The sequence below is a fragment of the Lathamus discolor genome, chromosome 1, assembly GCF_037157495.1.
Source record: "Lathamus discolor isolate bLatDis1 chromosome 1, bLatDis1.hap1, whole genome shotgun sequence".
Lineage (NCBI taxonomy): Eukaryota > Metazoa > Chordata > Aves > Psittaciformes > Psittacidae > Lathamus > Lathamus discolor.
In genome coordinates, this window is record NC_088884.1 from 61794653 (window position 1) to 61814502 (window position 19850).

Below are 19850 nucleotides of genomic sequence, written 5' to 3' on the forward strand. Positions count from 1 at the left end.
GAGATTGTCTCCATCCAGTATTTCTGGAGAAACCCAATGATGAAGCAGTGGCTGACCTAGAAAATACTCATTAACACTAACTGCAATGCCAAAGGTAGCAAATATATAATCTTCAAGTAATAGGAACTGTTGCTCACAGGGCCCTACTTCAGACACTAGGCAATGTAGTTGAAACAATCATTAAAAAATTGAATTATAAAGAAATACCACCTAGCTGACAGAGATGTGACAGGCAGAACAACTCAGTACAGCTTTCTAAATGAAATGGACCATTGATTGGTCTGGTTTTGCAACTCATTAGTGGTCCAGTTACACTGAACTAATTAGTGCTGCAGCTGTCATGCACAAATGTACCACTCTGTTCTTTAAAGGCAAAGATCAGAACTGTGAGCTGTACTGAGCATGCTGGGAAACTATAGTTACCACAAACCCTAGCACGGAAGCAGGAAGGGGCACCTTTCCAAAGCAGAGGTCCTCTGCAACTTACGTGGTACCACCAATATGAATGTCACGTGCTAGGGCTTTAGCAAAGCTCACGACACTCTTGATCGCATTGCCAGTCAACAGTGCTACTACTGTGAGCTCTTTTCCTCTCAGATCTAAGGAGATTAGGCTCCAGTTGGCTTCGGAAAATCCATCTGTTGGGATATTAGACTAAGGACTGCATTTGGATGGCTTAAAATTACAAGTTCTCAGCTGCAGCAAGTTCCCTGTATTGATTAACTCAAATGATTTTCACAGGCGCTCCAGTCTTCAGCACAGTACCTGAAACAGGTCTTCAGTTCCTGTTCAAAGCTTAATGTTGTCCTGCTCCCTGAAACATCGGCGCACCTTGTATCTGTTGTGTGATGATCCTGTACGTTCAGTTCCAACCCCTGATCATCTCCAAACGTACCCCTGCCTCTTTGCTTTAAGTTACACCGCCTCTGGGTCACTAATCAATTCTATCTTTTCAGGATTAATACTAATCTTAGTAACAGTTCCTTAGTTGAAAACAAGCTTGGAATTCCATTCTTTCATAGCTACTGGGCTATATATACTTAATAATACAGCATGTGCACAGTTTATGGTAGAGGACCTCTCCTGTCTGCCAAAATGCCCTATACCAACCAGTTGCGTCTCTCACACTACATAAACTGCCATTTAGGGGGGTTCATTGTGCCCTAATGCTTGGCACATGGCCACTTCTGAAAGAGTTTGAGCTCCAGGCACACCAAACTTCACCTTGGCCTGCTTTCAGGCCAAGTGTTCTTTGACAGGCAGAGTTCCAGTAGCTGTCAAGAGATGCGCGCGAGATGAACAGTGCAATTCCAGTAAACCATGAATTGTAAAGACCCAAAGTTTCATAGGGGAATTTATTGTGTGGGAGCATATCCCAATATATTTTGTTAACCATTCATGAGGATAATAAAAAATAGAAGTTTTTTAAATGACAAAAATATAGTTACATATAGTACAGATTTTCATCTTGCATTGAAGCAGAGCAGTAATAAAACGCTCACTTGTGTTTTCACAGTTAGTTTGCATTGCTTCTCTAGGTTAAGGAACAGCAACTCAAATCTTCCAGTCAGAACCAGTAGTTTCACCAGGTGACCATGAGGGTGAACGTTCTCTGCATTTTGATACCCTTTACAATAGAGCAGGCATACTGGATCCACCTTGGAACCACATAAATTTCCAGAGGTACCAGCTACACTTGAAACGAGTCACCCTGGCTGCAACTGAAAGATTTTTGTATCAGAATATGCTTTTAGGCCCAGTTCAGAATCGCATCTATGGAATACTCAAGAATGTGCTTAAATCCCATTTGGTTCAAACGGCTCCAAGTTGATTCTCTGTCACCACCTGTGACCACCTCATAAGCACTGCACACTGACATGAAGCACTAACCAACATTTGATTGCACGGGTAAGCTGCTTTCAAGACCACAAAGGATTCAAACATTCTTCAGCACTCCATTTACTTGAGACCTAAATGCATTCACTGCATGCATACATTTATGTACATACTACACACGTTTAACACCAGCCCCTCCCCACAGTATTATTGCAATAATTCTTTGCTGGTATAACAGTTTATATACCAAGTGTCACTTAGTTTTCTATAAACATAGAAAAAAACACCTGAAGAGAGCTAGAACAGCTTTCAATCAGTCACTATATTGGCACTGAAAGCTTTATTTTGAAAACTTAAAGCAGCAATACTGAATAAATAGACAGAATGATTGTTTTGTCATCTCCATACAACTGATGGCCTTCATCCAAAACATTAAAATACTGTAGCAAATAGAATAAACATGCATGTTTCAATGTTCTAAAAAAAAAAAAAAAAAAAAAGGGGGGGGGGGAATATAAAAGTAACACTTTTGATACTTATTTTAATACAGTACAGACCATTAGAGACTATTTTCTGGAAAAAAATATCTGAATACAGTTTGTTATTTACATGGATCATTAAGGCCCAATTCGCTCAAGTTAATGCACATCAGGAATTTATATGCTTCAAGATAACTCACTAAAATTTACAAGATCAGGTTTTTTACTCATAGGATCCCAGTTCACTAAAATAATGCAATACTCTTCATGCTAAAAACAAGGCGATTATTGCCCCAAGAGGAGATTTTTATTTCACTAAAGGATCTTTCCTGTCTTACCTCACAACAAAAGCATTTTTACATATTGCTAATGCTAGTGGTAGTTCTCTTCTTCAAGAGCTTCCTTCCAACTTGCCAGGGTTCAGAAAAGCAAGTAACCTCAAAGCTAACAGACCATTTCCAGAAGCAATTCAGGCACTTGGGAACCCAAGTTCCACCCAAAGGTAATGGGAAGCAAGTTCCTAGCTGATTTTTCAGAGTGGGACTCGGGTTTCTCCCTTGCACAGGCATTCGGAACATTTATGTTCGCCTTAACCTACTGGCTTTTCAAACTGTCACCACCCTCAGCCCCCCTTTTCCCTAACAACATAGCATCACCAGCAAGAATAAACTGTATCCTCATGGATGAGAGAGGTAACACAGTTAATTTCCATTAGTAATAAGTTACAGGAGTTCTCCATATAAACTCCCTGTGCACTGGGAAATAGTGCTTGTGTAGTCAACTATTTAACGCAAGCAAAACACCCCGTTTTTATCATGCTGCCCAGTAAACCGCATGGCACTTGTTAAAATTAGTGTGTATAGCTTCCTTGCTGCTAATGCCCCATAAGCAGATTTGAAACACTTCTGAAACGTGTTTTTCTACGTTTGTAAAGAAAGAGTGAGGTTCTGCAGTTGATCAGAAGCAAAACTCTTAATGCCATAATGTGAGGAATTTTTATAACTGTAATACATTGTTCAGTTCACATTAATGCAAGGGCATGCCATTTCTTTTTGGTTTATTTACACAGAAGGTGAAAATGCTACAGAACTTCAGCCTGGGTGAAATTTAACAAGAGGAGCATGGTGAGGGGCAAGGGAATTTGTCAGTGTCTCACAAATGACAGGTCTGGGTACCAAAGCCTCTCCTTTGACATAACAGTGGCTGAAGCTGTAAATATTTTCCAGGTCACCTTGACATATGCTAAAGCCCTGACAAGGAAGGCCCACTCAGAGATGATGTGGTGGCTACTTCTGAGCCAGCTCCAGGCTGGCCTCTCCCATCAAACAGCTGCTGCAGTCAGCAGGTGCTATTTTTTAACTTAAATGGCAAATTCCTCCCTTGATTCTATTACAAAGCCATAACTCAAGCCCTCCAAAGCTGCTCTTACCCTTCCTTTTAAACCTTTTCCTCCTCCCTCCCTCTTATAGAATAACATGACAGAGAAAGAGAGCAGTTTTCATGATGCAAGAGTCCAATTCAGATCAGACTGACATCTGTGGGAGATGGACCAGCCACAGAGTATGACAAAAACATCAGCTGGGTAAAAGTATGTTGATCTGCCTTAAAAATACTTCACCTCAGCACCGGACTGAAGTTGCAACAGGCTTTTCCTTGTGTTTTCCCCCACCCCCATGCAGCATAATTTGGGCCAGACTTTGCAAGGTGCTGAGTGCCTCAGTTCTCTAACATCAAGAGGTGCTGACGATGCAAGACACCAACCGGAGAGGGCCATTTCATTTCTGTAAATTGAACTCACAATGTAAGGCATATATGCTCAAGTACCTTGGACAGATATTGTCCCGAAACTATGTATATTTTACTTTCTTTTTTAATATATATATATACACACATTCTTTTTTTTAATACAAAGTTATGGGCACAGTGAACATGAGCACAGAGTTGTGATAAATGAACAGTAAAATCTGTGAGCACTGCCAAGATTCCTCAGGTAGGAACATCTCGTTTTCCAGTTCACTCACAAAGGAAAATAAAAATAATAAAAAAAAAAAAGACCTGATAAGTTAAACAGTAAAAATTCAGAGTTCATTTGGAAAGGTCCTTTATATATTCACAGCCTTATCTGGTGCTGTTAGTCTAAATACAGCAGCATTTTTAGAATATATGATGCCATTAATAAGTGGAAAAGGAAAAAAATTGCATTAAACACTCGAGTCCTTCATCTTCTAGTATATCTTAATAAAACTTACACTTGTCAGGAAGCTCCTTTTTTAAAAAAAGGAAACTTCATGTAACGTTTATCTGCATATCAGTAAACCAACACAAGAGGATGCCAGGAGTTAAGAATTCTTAAGTATTTTCTATGGCAAAAAGGCTGACGTTTCCTACCAGTGGCAAAAGCCTGACCCTCTCAAGGGCATCACGAGTTCTGTCGTTCTGGCACTAACTGAAGTGCAGGTATTCTACACAGTGGCGAAAACATGGTGACCCCTCTCACCTCAAGGTGGGGATGAAGATATGAGTTGCTCTTAGAGCAGGAAATCTGAATGCAGCTGGGTAAAGCCCATCCCTTCTCTAACTGATCCATGAGGCCAGCCTCCTAACATATACGGTGTGTCCCACTGATGCCAGTAACTTTCTCGACAAGCTTGAGGTCCACTCCAGCAATCTAATTTCAAGGCCTGTAGCCAAAATGCTACTTGGTAGTGTCTTACTTTCTGCATGAAAGCCATTCTGTCTAATCCTTGCTCAGCTCTGATTGTATTTATGTGACATCAAGATACGATAATATTCTCTTTTCATGTGCTTTGTAAAAAATTACTACCAAACCTGTGCATTTCCTGTTTGTAAGCTTTATATACTGTAGGCGACTGAGCAGCAATACATTTTCCGAAGGGACTAAACGTCAGCCATTTAAGACTGGGGACCTGGAATGAAATCCTGGCCCCAACTCAGGTCAGGGGACTCTGCCAGGTTTCTTACCTCCACAAAACATGAATGAATTCTGTAAGGCTGGAAGAGGATACTCATTTGTTTTGTGGGTGTTTTTTGTTGGTCTTTTTTTTCTCCCCCAATAGCAAGATTTACCGCAAAACAAGAACACTGTAATGGCTAGTGGAAAAAATAAAATACAAAATCACACACGGTGAAAGCCTCCTACTCTCTTTTGGTAAGATATATGAAGACAGCTTCTTACATTGTTCTTTTCTCAAAAGGCATATACAATGTGGCAAAATATTTCAAATATACATTCTATATAATAAAATATCATCTAACTAGTGCATCCTCAATCATATACTGGAAATACTTTTACCAAGCCAAGGTTTAAATTCCATAAATCTTTTGAACACTAGGTGCTTCATTCAAGGCAGATTCAACGGCAAGTAAATCCCACAAGCTCACTTTTCAAGCCTTAGAAGGTAGCTATGGATGGAACATGACATAATATGACCCACAACAGAAATTAACAGAGTCAGTGGTGAGAAACCATTTTAATGGTTCAGCACTCCACAGAACTCTGCATTGCAAACCATTGTACTTGATCAAACAGTGGATGTTTGTACTCGCAGACTAAAGTCACCTTGTCAGACTGAACATACAGCCATACATGATTATTCACAAGTTAAAAATAAAAATATAAAAGGTCAACATTCACACGTCCATTGATTAAAGGGAATAAATTAAACCTCAGGTAAGTTGCATACGTGTTTTCCTTCACCCTCAGTCTTTTATTTATGCCTATACAAGGAACAATACTTTCCCAAACACTTCTGAAGTGGCAAAAACAAATGAAGGTTTTTGCACTCTAGCTGTGTTGACAGCAAGGTCATCCTTGCCAAGTATGAGTCGAGACAGTTGCTCTGTCTCTTTAGCATCAGTGCACAGGGTATGGCTCCAAGTGGTGTGTTGGAGGAAGAAGAGAAAATAATACGGTGGCTTAGCAAAGAAACAAAAAAAAAATCATCTTCTTCCATTCATCATTGGCAGAACAAAACAAAAGCGTATCTTGTCCAGGGTACCTTGCTAGGTCCTCTCCAGAAGAGGTATATACTGTCATACGTAAATGCCCTCCGGGTTAAAACCAGATGACAGGGGATTCTGTAGAATCCGAAGGTTACTGGGGAGTTGCCTCGATGAGCCAGGGCGCTTCAGTGACCCCGACTGAAATGTTGGCTCTGTGTAAGAAAAAAGACAGTTAGAAAAGTCCTCATCAAGGTGGTGTCTCTAGAACACTTCTTTCTGCCTGGTGTAGTGTGTGCTTAGTCCGGCACAGAAAAATTACATACCATATACAACAACAAAGTGAAACGCCTGACTGGGAAGTGATGAGATCCAAGATGCACACTTCCTACTCACTTCAAAACAGCAGGATACCCCTGCACAATGTAACTGCCCTCCCAGGAGAAACATGCACACTGATACATGCAATACATCTACACAGTAACATGCAGAAAGTGCTTGAGCCTATATGTCACTCACAGCTTGAGCTTCCTGCCCACTTAAAAGAGAAAGTTCATGCAAGCACTGACTTTCAAAGGCCTGGCTGCTTCCTCTCCCCACCTCCCTACTCTCCCAATGCCTTTCAGTTAGAAAGTTTTCTAAAAGAAAGGACAGAACCAGGTAAGGAAAAATGCTGAGAGAAACAGGCCCCTTGCAAGCAGGCACTGGATAAGCACAAGACAGCAGAGGAGGAGCCATGCACCAAGGGAGTTTCTGCTTGTGCCACAGTTCTGACATGCATTCAAAGTGCTCCCATGCTCCTGGCTGGGAAATCCTGAATTCAGATGTGGGCATGTGCAAAACGCACTGATCTCACTAGAGGCAAAGTTAGTTTGCACATGCTGTAACAGTCATATGCGCAGGACTTCTGGATGGCGGGCAGCCCAGCTGGATTAGCTCCTATTCCCGTGTGACTGCTGCCTGGGATTTCTTGAGATCCAGATACATTCCTTTTTCTACACATCCCACTAGAAGAAGATGATCCCAGATGAACAGCAATGTCAGGCATGCAGTCATTCTCCATGCCAGCTTATGTGTCTGCAGCCATAGCAGCCACACTTGAAAGCTACTGGCCTAATGGGTAACTGATGGGTCAAACGCATGCCGATGCACAGCAGGACAGAAGTTATCTACATACTGTGCTGTATTTATAGCTTGCTAAACCCTTGGAATGAAAAGAAATATTTGACACTGTGCTTTTCTTATTATTTAGTAGCTTCCTTGTTAACAAAGCAGTCACTTCATGTATGAGTGCTAGCATTAAGGCAGCAGGTAAACGGATTGCCATCCCCTTCCCCGCCAATCAAAAACATTCTGAACGCTGCACCTCTCTCAAGCTCCACGTGTGGGGCTTCCACCTCAACAGGGTCTGCTGGCAGCACCGTGACCTTTGTTCCTGTTTGCTGGATGAACTGTTGCAGGTTAACCTGTCGCAGCTCCTTTGTCAGTTGCTCCAGTTCTTGCTCCCTGTCCTGCCAGGAAAGAAAACATCTGTTTAGCAGCAGTGGATAGAGCATTAAAACAGCTTTTTAAGACTGTTTGCAATTGGGCAACTAACGCTTCTCCTTTTGATGAGAAAGTCTCTGATTTTTAAATATAGGTGCAAATGAAAGAATTGAAAGGTATTTTACCCCCATAATTTTTTCCCCTAATTATCTTGTGTAAACAGAATTATAAACAAACTCACACTATGACTGCGGGAGAGTAGCTTTGTAGATCTGATCTAGGAACAGTCCCCGATAGCACAGCCCTCATCCAATTTAAGCTTGTAGTAAGTTACAGTTGAGGCTGAATTCAACAGTAAGAAAACCAACACCACTGATCTGAATTAGGACCTTTTAAATGGCAATTGCTTTGCCACTGATGTGTTTGACCTGTTCAGTCAACGCACATCATGCAGTTGGCCTCAGCTTCCTTTCATGCACTTGTGTTCCCATTCACTGGCTACAAGCTTTTGCAGAAACTGGACTGAGAAATGGAAGCCAGGCCCCCTCCAAATTTCAAGATAATCCCACAGAAAAATTCTGCAATTTGTTTTAGGCCCATGAGACTTTACAGCTGGGCACTTGGACACAGGAAATTCGTAACTGTCTGTACTTACTACAGCTCCATGCTTTATGAGATTGTTACAAAGTTGCCACTAAAGATAATTAGTCTATTGTTCTTTAGGTCGGAATCACTGAAGTACCCAGGTTAGCAGAACTAACATCATATATAACTTGTTTTTCACATTACTCAACCTCCACAGGAAATAAGTTAAAAAAATGTTAATTATTGCTCCAAATCTTACAGGTTTAAGCTCCAATTTAGTAACTAATTGTGAAACTTTAGTGAAATCTTTTACCTGAAGAAGGGGGGGATTTTTTTATTTGCTTGGTTTTGCCCTGTTTTGTTGTTGTTTTTTTTTTTCCCCCTTTTTCTTTAAGTCTTTGTCTAAAAGCAGGGAGAGCAAAGTGCTGCTTCTGATCCTTAACTGAACACAGCCTCATACTGCTGGAAAGTAATGTTACTGAGGTGGCTAGAGAAAAGGAATGAAAGAGAAGAGGTAGCACACATTACTAGCGATTTCTCCCAAGCTACTAATAACGCTGCCTTTCTGGTTTTAGTGCTTAAAATCTACTGAATTTAACAGGAACTTTCCCAAGAAAGGAAAACCCTAGCCTATGAAAAAAACCAAAGCCATAAAGATTTTGAACTCTATCACAGCCTCACTGTGTGTTACTGAGGATAGGGTAAGATACATAAAGAGGACTTTGTGCTTTCTGCTAGTGCAAATCCTTAAGCACAGTGTGCCTGGAAACTTGAGACAGATAAATACGGCCAAAACTACATACAGTTTTCATCCATTTTGCTTTGGATTTTTTCTCCTCCTTATTTAGTAAAACCAGCTTATACTGACATGTTTTCAGGTGTTCAGGAGTAAGGATACAAAATCCCTTAACATTTTATCGGCAGAATCGCCTTATTGCAACTGCAGCACTGTGGAACATCGTAACTGTGAGTGCCAGGAATACAGCAACAATCGCAACTCAAACTGATATGTGGTGCCTCAGTCCTATCTTATGTGGCACATTAAAATCCCAGCAGCCATAATCTTTCCTTCACCTCATCCATCTAGCAGCTAGACTTTCATTTGCATTTATTCTTTTGTGCTCTAACACAAGTTCCAGGTGACACCATTAACTTTAGCAAGGAAGCACAGACTGGATTCTCTTTTGACACACATGAGCCACAAATGCCTGAGGTGTAGAGAAAATAAAACTCTGAACACCAGCAAGTCACCCAGGAAAGAGAAGATGCTATTCTTTAACACAAAAGCCCTGTAAGCTAACACTTTTAGCTCTACATCTGTCTATCCAGGTGCTGCTTTTGGACTGTTCTTTTTAATGCATCTATTTTGGTGGCAGACAAATCTAGCAAGAATCACAAGTTTAGCCTCAGGGAAGGCTGTGATGGTGTAAATTTCCCTGAAATTCAACAATATGAAGCACTGAAGCTGCCTAAGGACCTAAATCCTCAAAATGTCTATCCCCAAATACAGGGGTTTGGAGACAAATACTTGTAAAGGCATTAGGCTGAGAGCACTGTGTTCCTGTTTAACACCCAGCAGTACAACAATCCCCTGCAAACCTTCAGTGTTCATGCAGGAGGCATTATTTGTCTGAGGTGCAGAGCACCTGGCTGGAGCAGGGTGAGGCAGTCAGATGCACTGCCGTGGGTGCAGCCCTATTTCCCTCAGCTACTTTGGCTCTGGTGTTTCTCAATCACAGACCACTGCACGGTGAAGACAGGCGTCGAGTGATTTCTCAGAGGTCACCAGGCAGTCAGGGAATGGTAGCAAACCAAAGCCATGACTGGTGGGAAAGAAACTGAGCCAGCATATAAATAAATGGAAGGTGTTGTGGCACTCAGTACTAACCCTGCAGGCCACCCTGAATGGTCAGGAACACATCCACCAAACATCTGCTGGTTTATCTTGAGACAAAGAACTAACTACTGCTATTTTTTCAGGTGGTTTGAATGAGCAAAATACACACAGGTGGAATCGAAACTGTCTGCTCTTAAAACAACAACAACAAAAAAATCTGAAATGCAATTTGAAAATGAGGCCAACACTTTCTCTCTTTTATCCCAATCCCCTGTGGAAACTTTGTCATGCTTTCTCCAAATCTGTGCAAGAGAAATTTGTTACAGCCATGCTTTTGGCTTTTCTCTCGCTATGGGTGACAACAAAAAAGACAGCCTTACCTGTAACCGTTTGGTAGCTTGGCCCAAAGACCGCTCTACAGCTTTAATGCCATTTTCCAGCCGCAGACTCTGCTGACCCTGAATATCAATTTCACCCTTCACCTTCTCGATCTTCTCCTTCACCTCTTCTTCGTTCACCTGGGACTCTTGAACTTCCCGCTGCAGCTTCTCTGCTTCAAGGCCACTTTCCATGCTGTGGATCTGAGACACGTAGTCCTTCAGCTTGCTCTCGCACTCCAGGATCCTCTGCCTCATCTCCTGCAGCTGCTCCTTCAGCTGTTTTTCGTTCTCCTGTTCGATCTGCAGCTCGTTTTCCCAGAACTCTTCCTCTTCAATCTCCACCTCGTTCCTTTTGATCTTCTGCTCTAGTTTGAGAATTTCTTCTTCCAGGCTGGAGTTATACTTCTGCTCCCAGTAGCGGATCTCGGCTTCGTTGGACTCCAGCTGTTTCTCGATGCACTGGAGCTTCTCTGTCTGGAGGTGGATCAGTTTCTTCAACTCGTCTGCTGTCGTCTTACAGTTGTTGAGCACCTTTTGCTTGAACTCGGATTCCTTGCTCTTCCCGAAGATGTCCATCAGCCCTTTGGCGCCGCCGGTGAAGGTGAGAGACTTCCTTTTCGGCTCCCTCCTCTTCATGGCTTTGTCGCCGGGCGGCCTCAGCTTGGCGAGGGGCGGCAGGCTCTGCCGGTACAGAGTCCTCTCGGGGATGCGTGCCGCGCAGTCCGAGGTGGGCCGCTCGCTGAGCGAGGGCCCGGTGCGGCGCAGGATGAGCTGCACGTCGCTCGCGTACTGCCCCCACTTGTTCAGCGACACGATGGGGTTCTCGTGCGGCGCCAGGTGCCGCTCCGTGTCCCGCCATTTCTCGATGAGCGTGTACCGCCCGGTGCGGCCTGCGGGGGCAAACGCGGCCGTCAGCGCGCCAGCACGCCAGGGGGCGCTGCCGCACAGCGCGCGGCGCCGCCGGCTGCCTCAAGGCTCGCTGAGGCACGGCCCGCCGTCCCGCGCCGCAGCCCGCCCGCTCCTGGCTCCAGCCGTGAGGAAACCCATCGCGGCTGGAGGGGCTCGCTGCAGCTCTCCTCGGGAAACCCGCCCCGCACAGCGCAGCCGCTGAACAAGGAGCACCGGCTGACGCTGCGCAGCTCCGGGGCTTCTTTCACATCTGCTCACTGAAACTAAAGCGCTGCTGGCAGCAAAGAAACACACGAGTATACATCCCTAGGGGAGGAAAATAACAGGAAAAGTTCTGCGTCTCCCATACAGCCACGTATCAAAAGCAGAATTTGGAGACAATGTCTGCTTTTAAACAGTACCAGCAGTCAGAGAGGCAACTGTGACTGACTGAGCCTCAGCTCACCAGCTACGTGCCCCGGTCAGTTTCGACACTGGGGAAGCCGCCCCAGGCCCCAGCAGCATTACGGCAGCTCACAGGCCGCGGCAGCGCTGCTGACCTGACACACCTTCACGGAGCAGCACACGGCACTGCGGAGAGCGGCAGAACCTGCCTGAACTGGGACTGAGCAACCCGGTCTCTTGCACTGACTCCTTCACCCACAACAGCAGCTCAGGAGTCCCCCTCGGGGTGCCCTGCCTTCATGGGGAAGCTGGAGTCCTTTAGTGACCGTTGTGATGTTCTCTGACACCTAGCCGTACAATGAACACAGTATGGTTTGCTTTTGGGGTAGGAGGAAGTACAACTTACGTTTGTAGCTTCATTTGTGCTGCTACCAACCATATTTAAAAATTCAGTCAGCAGTCGACACCCTTTATGGGATGCTTTGAATGCTACATAAATACAGCATCTGAGGTTTTCCACTATTTTTATTTTTTTCTAAAGACTCTTACTACTCTGAGATAAAGCATTCTCCAAAAGCAAATGAGTTTCCCTTATCGTGAAAGTAACTTCACTTAAAAGCTCCAACACTGTGTACAAAAAGGTGTGAAAGATCAACTGCTTTTAAAGCATATGATCCTGATGAATTTCTGAACAGCTCCACAACTGACATTAATCTTAAAAAGACCATTAGCTATTTTAATGCATTACATACATCCATTTCCATGATAGATCATAATTCAAATGAAGATTTACTTCAGCACAGAAATGCCAACAAAACCTGTCATATATGCCACTACGGTGTGGAGGAGTTAGAATAAATGTCAGCGGTAAACCATTTGATGCATCTTCTTTCCTTACACCACTGACCCAAACACCACACTTCTCCCAAAAGACCAAAAATACCCTAATCTCAGGCTGGAGATCTGCCTCTGGCCTCCAACCACAGCACTTGCATAGATTCCCCACCTCAAACTTGTAGGAGACAAGCTCCACCATGGTGATTAATGCACAAGGCAGCCCCCTAAAACCTGATATTGTCAACCAGCCTTATAAAGAGTTCCCTGGGATATTAACTACTGTATTGGAAATGGTTCTTCTGATCTCACTTTCTCACAATTAGAAATTAGCTCCCAACAGAAAGAACAACAACAAAAAAATCAGCTGCTCAGGCAACACCTAGAGAACAGGCTGCTTTGGCTCATAGTGGAGGGAGGTAGCTGGCCAAGTAAGAGACCAAAATGTCCATGTTCACTTCCAAGTTAGGGGTGAGAGCTGGAAGAGAAGATCTGACTGACAGCAATCAGCAAAACAAGGCAAGCAGCATGAGAACAGCAATCGACTACCCCAGTGCCCTATAAATAAATGACTTGAGGTAAGCAGCGAGAGGAAAAAAAGAGAAGAAAAAAAAAGTAACAGCATACCAACATGCTTGGCCAACACTCTCAGAAACAGATTAAGGTTTATTACAATAAAGTACTTCAAAACCAAACTGACTATGCCAAGATACAAAGTCAGAGATTTTTGCCAACCCACAATATTGTTCATTGATCCATGAAGATTTATAGTTTGTAGTAGGCATCAATGTTGTTATAGGAAAAATAAATCTAGTCCTGCTTGCCATAGCATACTAACAATAAAATCTCAGAGAAGAAAGATGGAGTAAAACATACCGCAGAACCCAGGACAAAGGTTGCACTTTACCACTCTACTTTGTTAATCTTAAAAGCTTTTGGCTTTCAGCTTGTAATCATGGCAATGATACTAATGTTCTTCTTGTGTCAGAAACAGCCAAGTTCAAAGTCTTGAAATTGTAAACAAGAGTTCATACCACTAGGGGAGTGATCAGTGTGCACCTTCTTCTCACTTTGCTATTAAATGCACTACTTAGAAGACATTTAACATGAGGCAAAGAAAAAGGAAAAGGAAAAAAAGAAAGAAAGAGAGAAAAAGGAGGGGAGAAGGAGTAAAGCTAACAATCTCAACCAAAAGTAAATTCAGGAATTAAGCAAAACACTTACAAAGAACTATTTCAATCTTAGCTTAGGGTTCCAAATCAACATGCTGTCCTAAACAATGACCTCAGCACTCAAGAGCCACATAAAAGAAAGTGTTTTGTAGAAGTAATACTTCCACAGTTCAATTACCACACCTGGAGCTCAGTGTTGGTCTAAACCAAAGCTGTCCTCGTCTGAAATCGTAACTTAGGTTTTGTGTGTTCAGCCTACGTATGATGCAGATTAACATTACCTGGACAACCACAACTGTGATGTTTGTTTGCATTAGAAGGGATTAATTCACAAATGAAAAGGAGACTGACTTAATTCAAAACTAATGACGGAGTATTTCAGAACACAGGCATCCTTGTAACAAACAGCTGGTTTGATGTGCTACCACTGAAAGAAGAAAGCAGCTTGCTTTGGTTGTTGACAAAGAACAGATCAACACCTGCGTGCTGCTTCTTGTCTTGTATGTTGCCCATAAGCTTTCTAAAACAGGAGATTGTTTGTGCTCCTACAGCACCTGGCAGAACTCAGTCCTACTTCATTCATGCAAACCGTATCATTTTAAAAATTAGTTACTGTTATATTCATGTAATATGCCGCTTATCAGCAAGGCACGGCACTCATTAAACCACAGTGTGCTTTTCACAGCTGCTTACTGAACACATTGAATCTCATGCAGATTTATGAAGTACTTCCAAGTAAAGTTGAGGAGCAGTAAAGCAGCCAGTTCAAGGAGCTGCCAAAGCACAGCTTTAGTTATTGTACTGATGTTCACAATGGGCATGTGCCTTGTCAGTGGATCCCTTACAACATCTTAAATCAAGCTTTTCTTTCAGAATATGTCAAGACTAGAACATACCAGACTTTTTTTTTTTTTCCTTTTTTTAATACTTCTATCAAAGCCTTGTACTTATGAGAATGGTAGAGAAAACAATGCAGCTGGCCCCAAACAAGCACCAGCAGTGCTGCGTTCCCTGGTTCCAGCTTCAGAAAACAGCAGTTCAGGGGTTGGACAAAGCACAAAGCCTCTACATCCCCTTCACAGGCCAGCCACTTCTCATTAATACTCTGTGCTGACCCACTGACCGTATAATGATCCCCCCCCCATGGACCATACAATATTACCATCTCGAAACAAGCATCAAGAATTTGCATCTATTTGTATCTGTTTTGCAAGACAGCAAATGACAAGCTATAACAGAAGTAGGTATATATTTATAGATATAAAGCACACTGCACAAAGGGCCAGTGCCAAGGTTAACAGGTCAAATTCACACCTACAGCTACCTAAACATACAAACTTATCACAGGCTCTATTAATGGAGGGACATCCAAAACAATCTTTTAAAGTGAGAAAGAGGTCAAAAAAGGAACACTGATGTTCTCATAGCCTGCAACTAGCTGTTGTAAGTGGTTTGAACCTGGTTCTAATTCCACCACTTACCACTTAATCCCTGAGACATTCAAGAGGTAACTACAGCCAGCATCCTGCGTCAGCCACTGCTCTGCTCTACGACAAAACAGCAAGCTCTGGGCCTGAGTGCCCATGTCATGTGCCCAGCCACTATAGTCTTAGCCTGGGATTGATGTAATTTGGTAATTTAAACACAGATTCCATTACAATGAATGGTGATTAAACTAATGAAATATAGGAACAAGGTAATTGAACTTTTTTATTTAAGACTCTCAAGAGGTAGACTTTTAAATTACACTTCATGAAGGCAGTAGGATCCATATAACTATTATTCACTTTAAGCTTCTCTGTGTGCTCTAGTATTTGCAGCTGACACAGTAGACATGAGTGGCTACCTCTGCTGCCAAAAGTCAAAATGAATTTCCAAAGGAAAGAAGCAGTAGCAGTGTTTCTCATGCAACACTTTTGGCAGGACTGTAACCTGAGAGCTCATCGATACTGGTTTTCAGAACAGGAAAGATTCATCCCTTTTCTCCCTCTCCAAAATGCAACATCCTTTACATTCAAAGCATTTCAGGGACAGGGACTACATTTTTGGCTTTGTATGCAGGTAGCACGATACACCATTTAAAACCATCTCTGTGCCTTATCTTTCCAGTCAGGCTACAAAAGTTTATTTCAGGCACCAAGACCCATCTTTTCATTAAGTGTCTCTCATGCTGCACAGCCAGGATCTGCAGCAGTGCGTCAGTGCAAGCAGGTGAGTCACTGCCCTGGGCTGAGGTAACTTACACGAAAGATGGCCAGAAACATGGGGGCACCTCTCCTTCCCTAGGGAAGGGGTGAGGGTGGGCAAGAGCAGGCCTTTGTCTCTACAGGTCATGCAGTCTTGTGCCCAGTTTCTCCTCCTTCCCCAGGACCACCAGGATGCACTTGGTGCCAGGGGAATTGCCTGGCAGCATACTCTTAGTTCCCATTTCTCCCCTGGGATGACACCACCTCTGCTGCTGCACAGCAGCTGTGCCAAAAGACCTGTCCTGCAAGGTGGCATTCTGGACAATCTTAAATAACGCACCCCCCCCCCCCCCCCAAAAAAAAAATAAAATCAAGTCTGCATGTGACACAGAAGTTTTAAGATGGACAAGCTAAAAAGGGAAGATGTACTAGTGCTGCTCTTGGAGCTGAATCTGAATTAGCACCCCAAACTCACAACAGTGCACAGTAAGAACATACATACAGTTGCCTGTCTGTGCACAGGTTTCCACAGAGGTAAAGCCAGGCATAGCAATACATGCTTAAGCCAAACCCAGACTAGGCAGAGCTCTGGGGCCACTGACAAATGCATTCCCTCCCCAGTTTGGACACAGCTTTTTCACCCACTTGGTTTCCTCGAGATAGCTCTCCAGCCCTAGGCTGAAGGACGCTGTCTGCCTTAACGAGGCAACATAAAGAAATAATTGTACATGGGTAAAATCTTGTAAGAACTCTTAACATGTGGAACAACGTGAGAGAAAATGCTCTGCCTTAACCAAAGGAGCAACAGCATGAACTCCTGAATCTTTAACAGCACCAACAGAAAAGTAATTCCTGGCAATTTGAATAAGCCAGGTATGAATCGAACTCAGTATCTTTGATACATGAAGCTGACATTTCATTCATTATGTGATACTTAACATCCATAGCAATTAAAAAAAAATAATTCTAGCTACCTGAGAACTCATTAAATACACAAAAAAGATTAAAAGTAATAAAGGCTTCAGAATAGAATCACAGAGTCATAGAATGGCTTAGGTTGGAAGGGACCTTAAAAATTATCCAGTTCCAACCCCCTGCCATGGGCAGGGACACCTTCCACTAGACCACGTCGCTCAAGACCACATCCAACCTGGCCTTGAAGACTGCCAGGGATGGGCAATCCATCACTTCCTTGGGCAGTCTGTGCCAGGGCCTCACCACCTTCACAGTAAAGAATAGAAGTTAGTGTTTGCATTACTCAGATTTCTTAACTGTTGCTGTATTTTGCACTCATGTGTATGTATACCATAGAAAAAGATGAGACTCAGCGTAGGAGCCCAGTCCTAGGAAAACATGCCCATAGAGATAAATAGACTTAAGTGCAATCACAGCAAAGGTCTGCTTAGTTCACCAGGTACAGCTGTGCTCATGATTTTTTTACCAGGACTGAAGCCTATACCAAGACTATCATCCTTTCAGTCAGAATGAAAAGGCATACAAGAGTTTCTCACAACCCAACAAAAGAAAGCACTTAAGAGTAGTCTGATACGTTCAACTGCCCTCATCTAAGCACCCTGAGGTACTGCACTTATTTTAGACCCACTCCCTGAACAGGTGAAACAATGCAGAGGAGCAGTTTGGCTGAGGTTGAACAGCAAGATGTGGCACAGCAGATCAAGCAGCTTAGGTCTCTGCTGCACATGGCACCTCTGCGCTAGACATACCACACCATTAAATGTGACAACAAATCATCTCACCCAACCACCGTGCCTCTCAGCAAGGTTACTGTCACAAGGTTTCTGAACCAGAAAGTTTTTATGATCACTCCATGGGATCACCACAGCATGCAGCTTTCTTGTACGTATTATCCCTCTAAAAGTTGCTATTTAAAGCAGAAGAGAATGAAATTCTGGGGTCAAAAATAACACAAGTTTTAAGTGATTCTTAGCAGTAAACTACATGGTTAATGTAGTTTAAAAACCTTAGCTCATACACAAGAATTGTTCCCTTTTTCTAATCCTCTTCAGACTCATCACTCTGATTCAATTCAACCCCAGACTCTTTTCTTTCTCTCCAAGTATCTGACAGCTAGCTCTGGCACTTGCTTTAGCAAGTTATATGGAGGAAGGGAAGAACGTAAGAGGAGACATCAATAAAGTGGTGTGATTTTTCCAGATACAACTCTGGCTGAGCTTCACAAATATTGCATGTCTGAAAAAGCATGAACAAATCTGTGCTTTATTTTCATAAATACACCCCATTTATCTTTGAGGAAAAATACTCAACTGCAATAAAAAAAACCTGACAGCTGCATTTGTTTAATTTTAAAAAGAGACAGCTGTACTCCTTGTTCAGTGAAGTGTTGCTCATATTCTCCTGATACTGTGCTACAGCCAGAAAACCAAAATCCACAGCACTATTTAAAGCAAGTCTGCCATTTTAATTATTTGCCACAGAAAACTAACGGGAGGGCAGAATGCAAAAGCACACTTTGGTAAGAAATTCAAGCTTCACATCTGTAGACTGAAATATTCTCTTTCTAGGAAACAACCATGTCATTCTGAGTATAGAAGGCATACTCTCCAGAGGGAAAAAGAAATAGCAACAAGAGCAGTAAAAATCCTCACAGGGGCTGGAACTGGGAGAAAAACACTTCTGAAGAAACAGGGAAAGTGTATTTGTAACCGTGCTATTCATCACCGTATCCGTTTGGAAGATATTTTTATCTTTTTGAGATTTGAATGGAAAACAATCAGTAAAAGCCAATTAAAAAAACCCCCCAAAACTATAGTCAAATTACATTTCCCTCAACTATCAGCTAATGCAATGAGCTCACATTCTTCTAGGATACTGTCTGGTTTTCCCACTCAGTATTACAATGATTTTTTGAGAGGAGCCACTATGCTCACAGGCACTTAACTATAACAGAAGAAATACTTCACCATGAGGGTGGTGAGACACTGGCACAGGGGACCCAGAGAAGCTGTGGCTGCCCCATCCCTGGCAGTGTTCAAGGCTGGGTTGGACGGGGCTTTGAGCAATCTGGTCTAGTGGAAGATGCCCCTGCCTGAGGCAGGGGGGTTGGAACAGGATGAGCTTTAAAGCTCCTTCTAACCCGAACCATTCTGTGATTCTATAAGCCCATATACTACTTAGCAAAACAGACTATGACTGGATTCACCAACCATCTCGCCATGTATACAGTTGAAAAGTATCAATACCTTTTGTTTTACCTGTTTTTCAAGTTGCCCAGATTAAAGAGAGGAATCCAAATGAGCAAGCAATGTTTGTATGAAGCCATTCTGGCATGATTTTCACAGAATGCACAGAGAAGCTAGTGGACACAGAAGAACAGGCAGAATTTGCTGCCAAATGTACATTTTTAAAATAGACAATAATGGATGTGATAAAATCTAGCTTATCTCTCCTGGCAAAAATAGTTTTAAAACAAGGCTCATGGCTCTCCATTTAAATTGTAGGCTGTGGTTTATTTTTACTTTTTGGTGAGGCCTCAGTTTCCCATGATGAAATGAACACTTTTCTTACTTGTATTTTAAGGTCAAATCTTATATTTTGTAATCTGTGAACAGCTTGAGGGTGGGTTTTTGTTTGTTTTTAAAAGTCAGCCCTGGATAAAACCCATAAAAGGCAATATCAAGTGTTCTTCAAGACCCCAGTGGGAGGTGATTTCACTCCTTTGAAACCTGTAACTGGGTAGTTCTATGTCTGTCTTGAGCAGAATTTCAGGGACCCTCCCTCCAGCTAAGGCTTTTCTAAGTTAGACACAATCAATTACAGTATCC

The 19850-nt window shown here is 42.7% G+C and overlaps 1 protein-coding gene across 3 annotated transcripts in view; it reads right to left on the reverse strand.

The window, feature by feature from the left end:
• Positions 1 to 1341: 1341 nt before the first annotated feature.
• Positions 1342 to 19850, reverse strand: part of RASSF8 (Ras association domain family member 8) — an 89125-nt gene continuing 70616 nt past the window's right edge. For all 3 annotated transcript variants that reach the window (XM_065673904.1, XM_065673914.1, XM_065673923.1), the window contains 3 exons: positions 10563 to 11452; positions 7642 to 7786; positions 1342 to 6490 (listed from right to left, as the gene is read on the reverse strand). In XM_065673904.1, coding sequence (XP_065529976.1) covers positions 6369 to 6490; positions 7642 to 7786; positions 10563 to 11452 — 1157 coding nt within the window. In that variant the 3' untranslated portion in view covers positions 1342 to 6368. The remainder of the gene's footprint in view (positions 6491 to 7641; positions 7787 to 10562; positions 11453 to 19850) is intronic.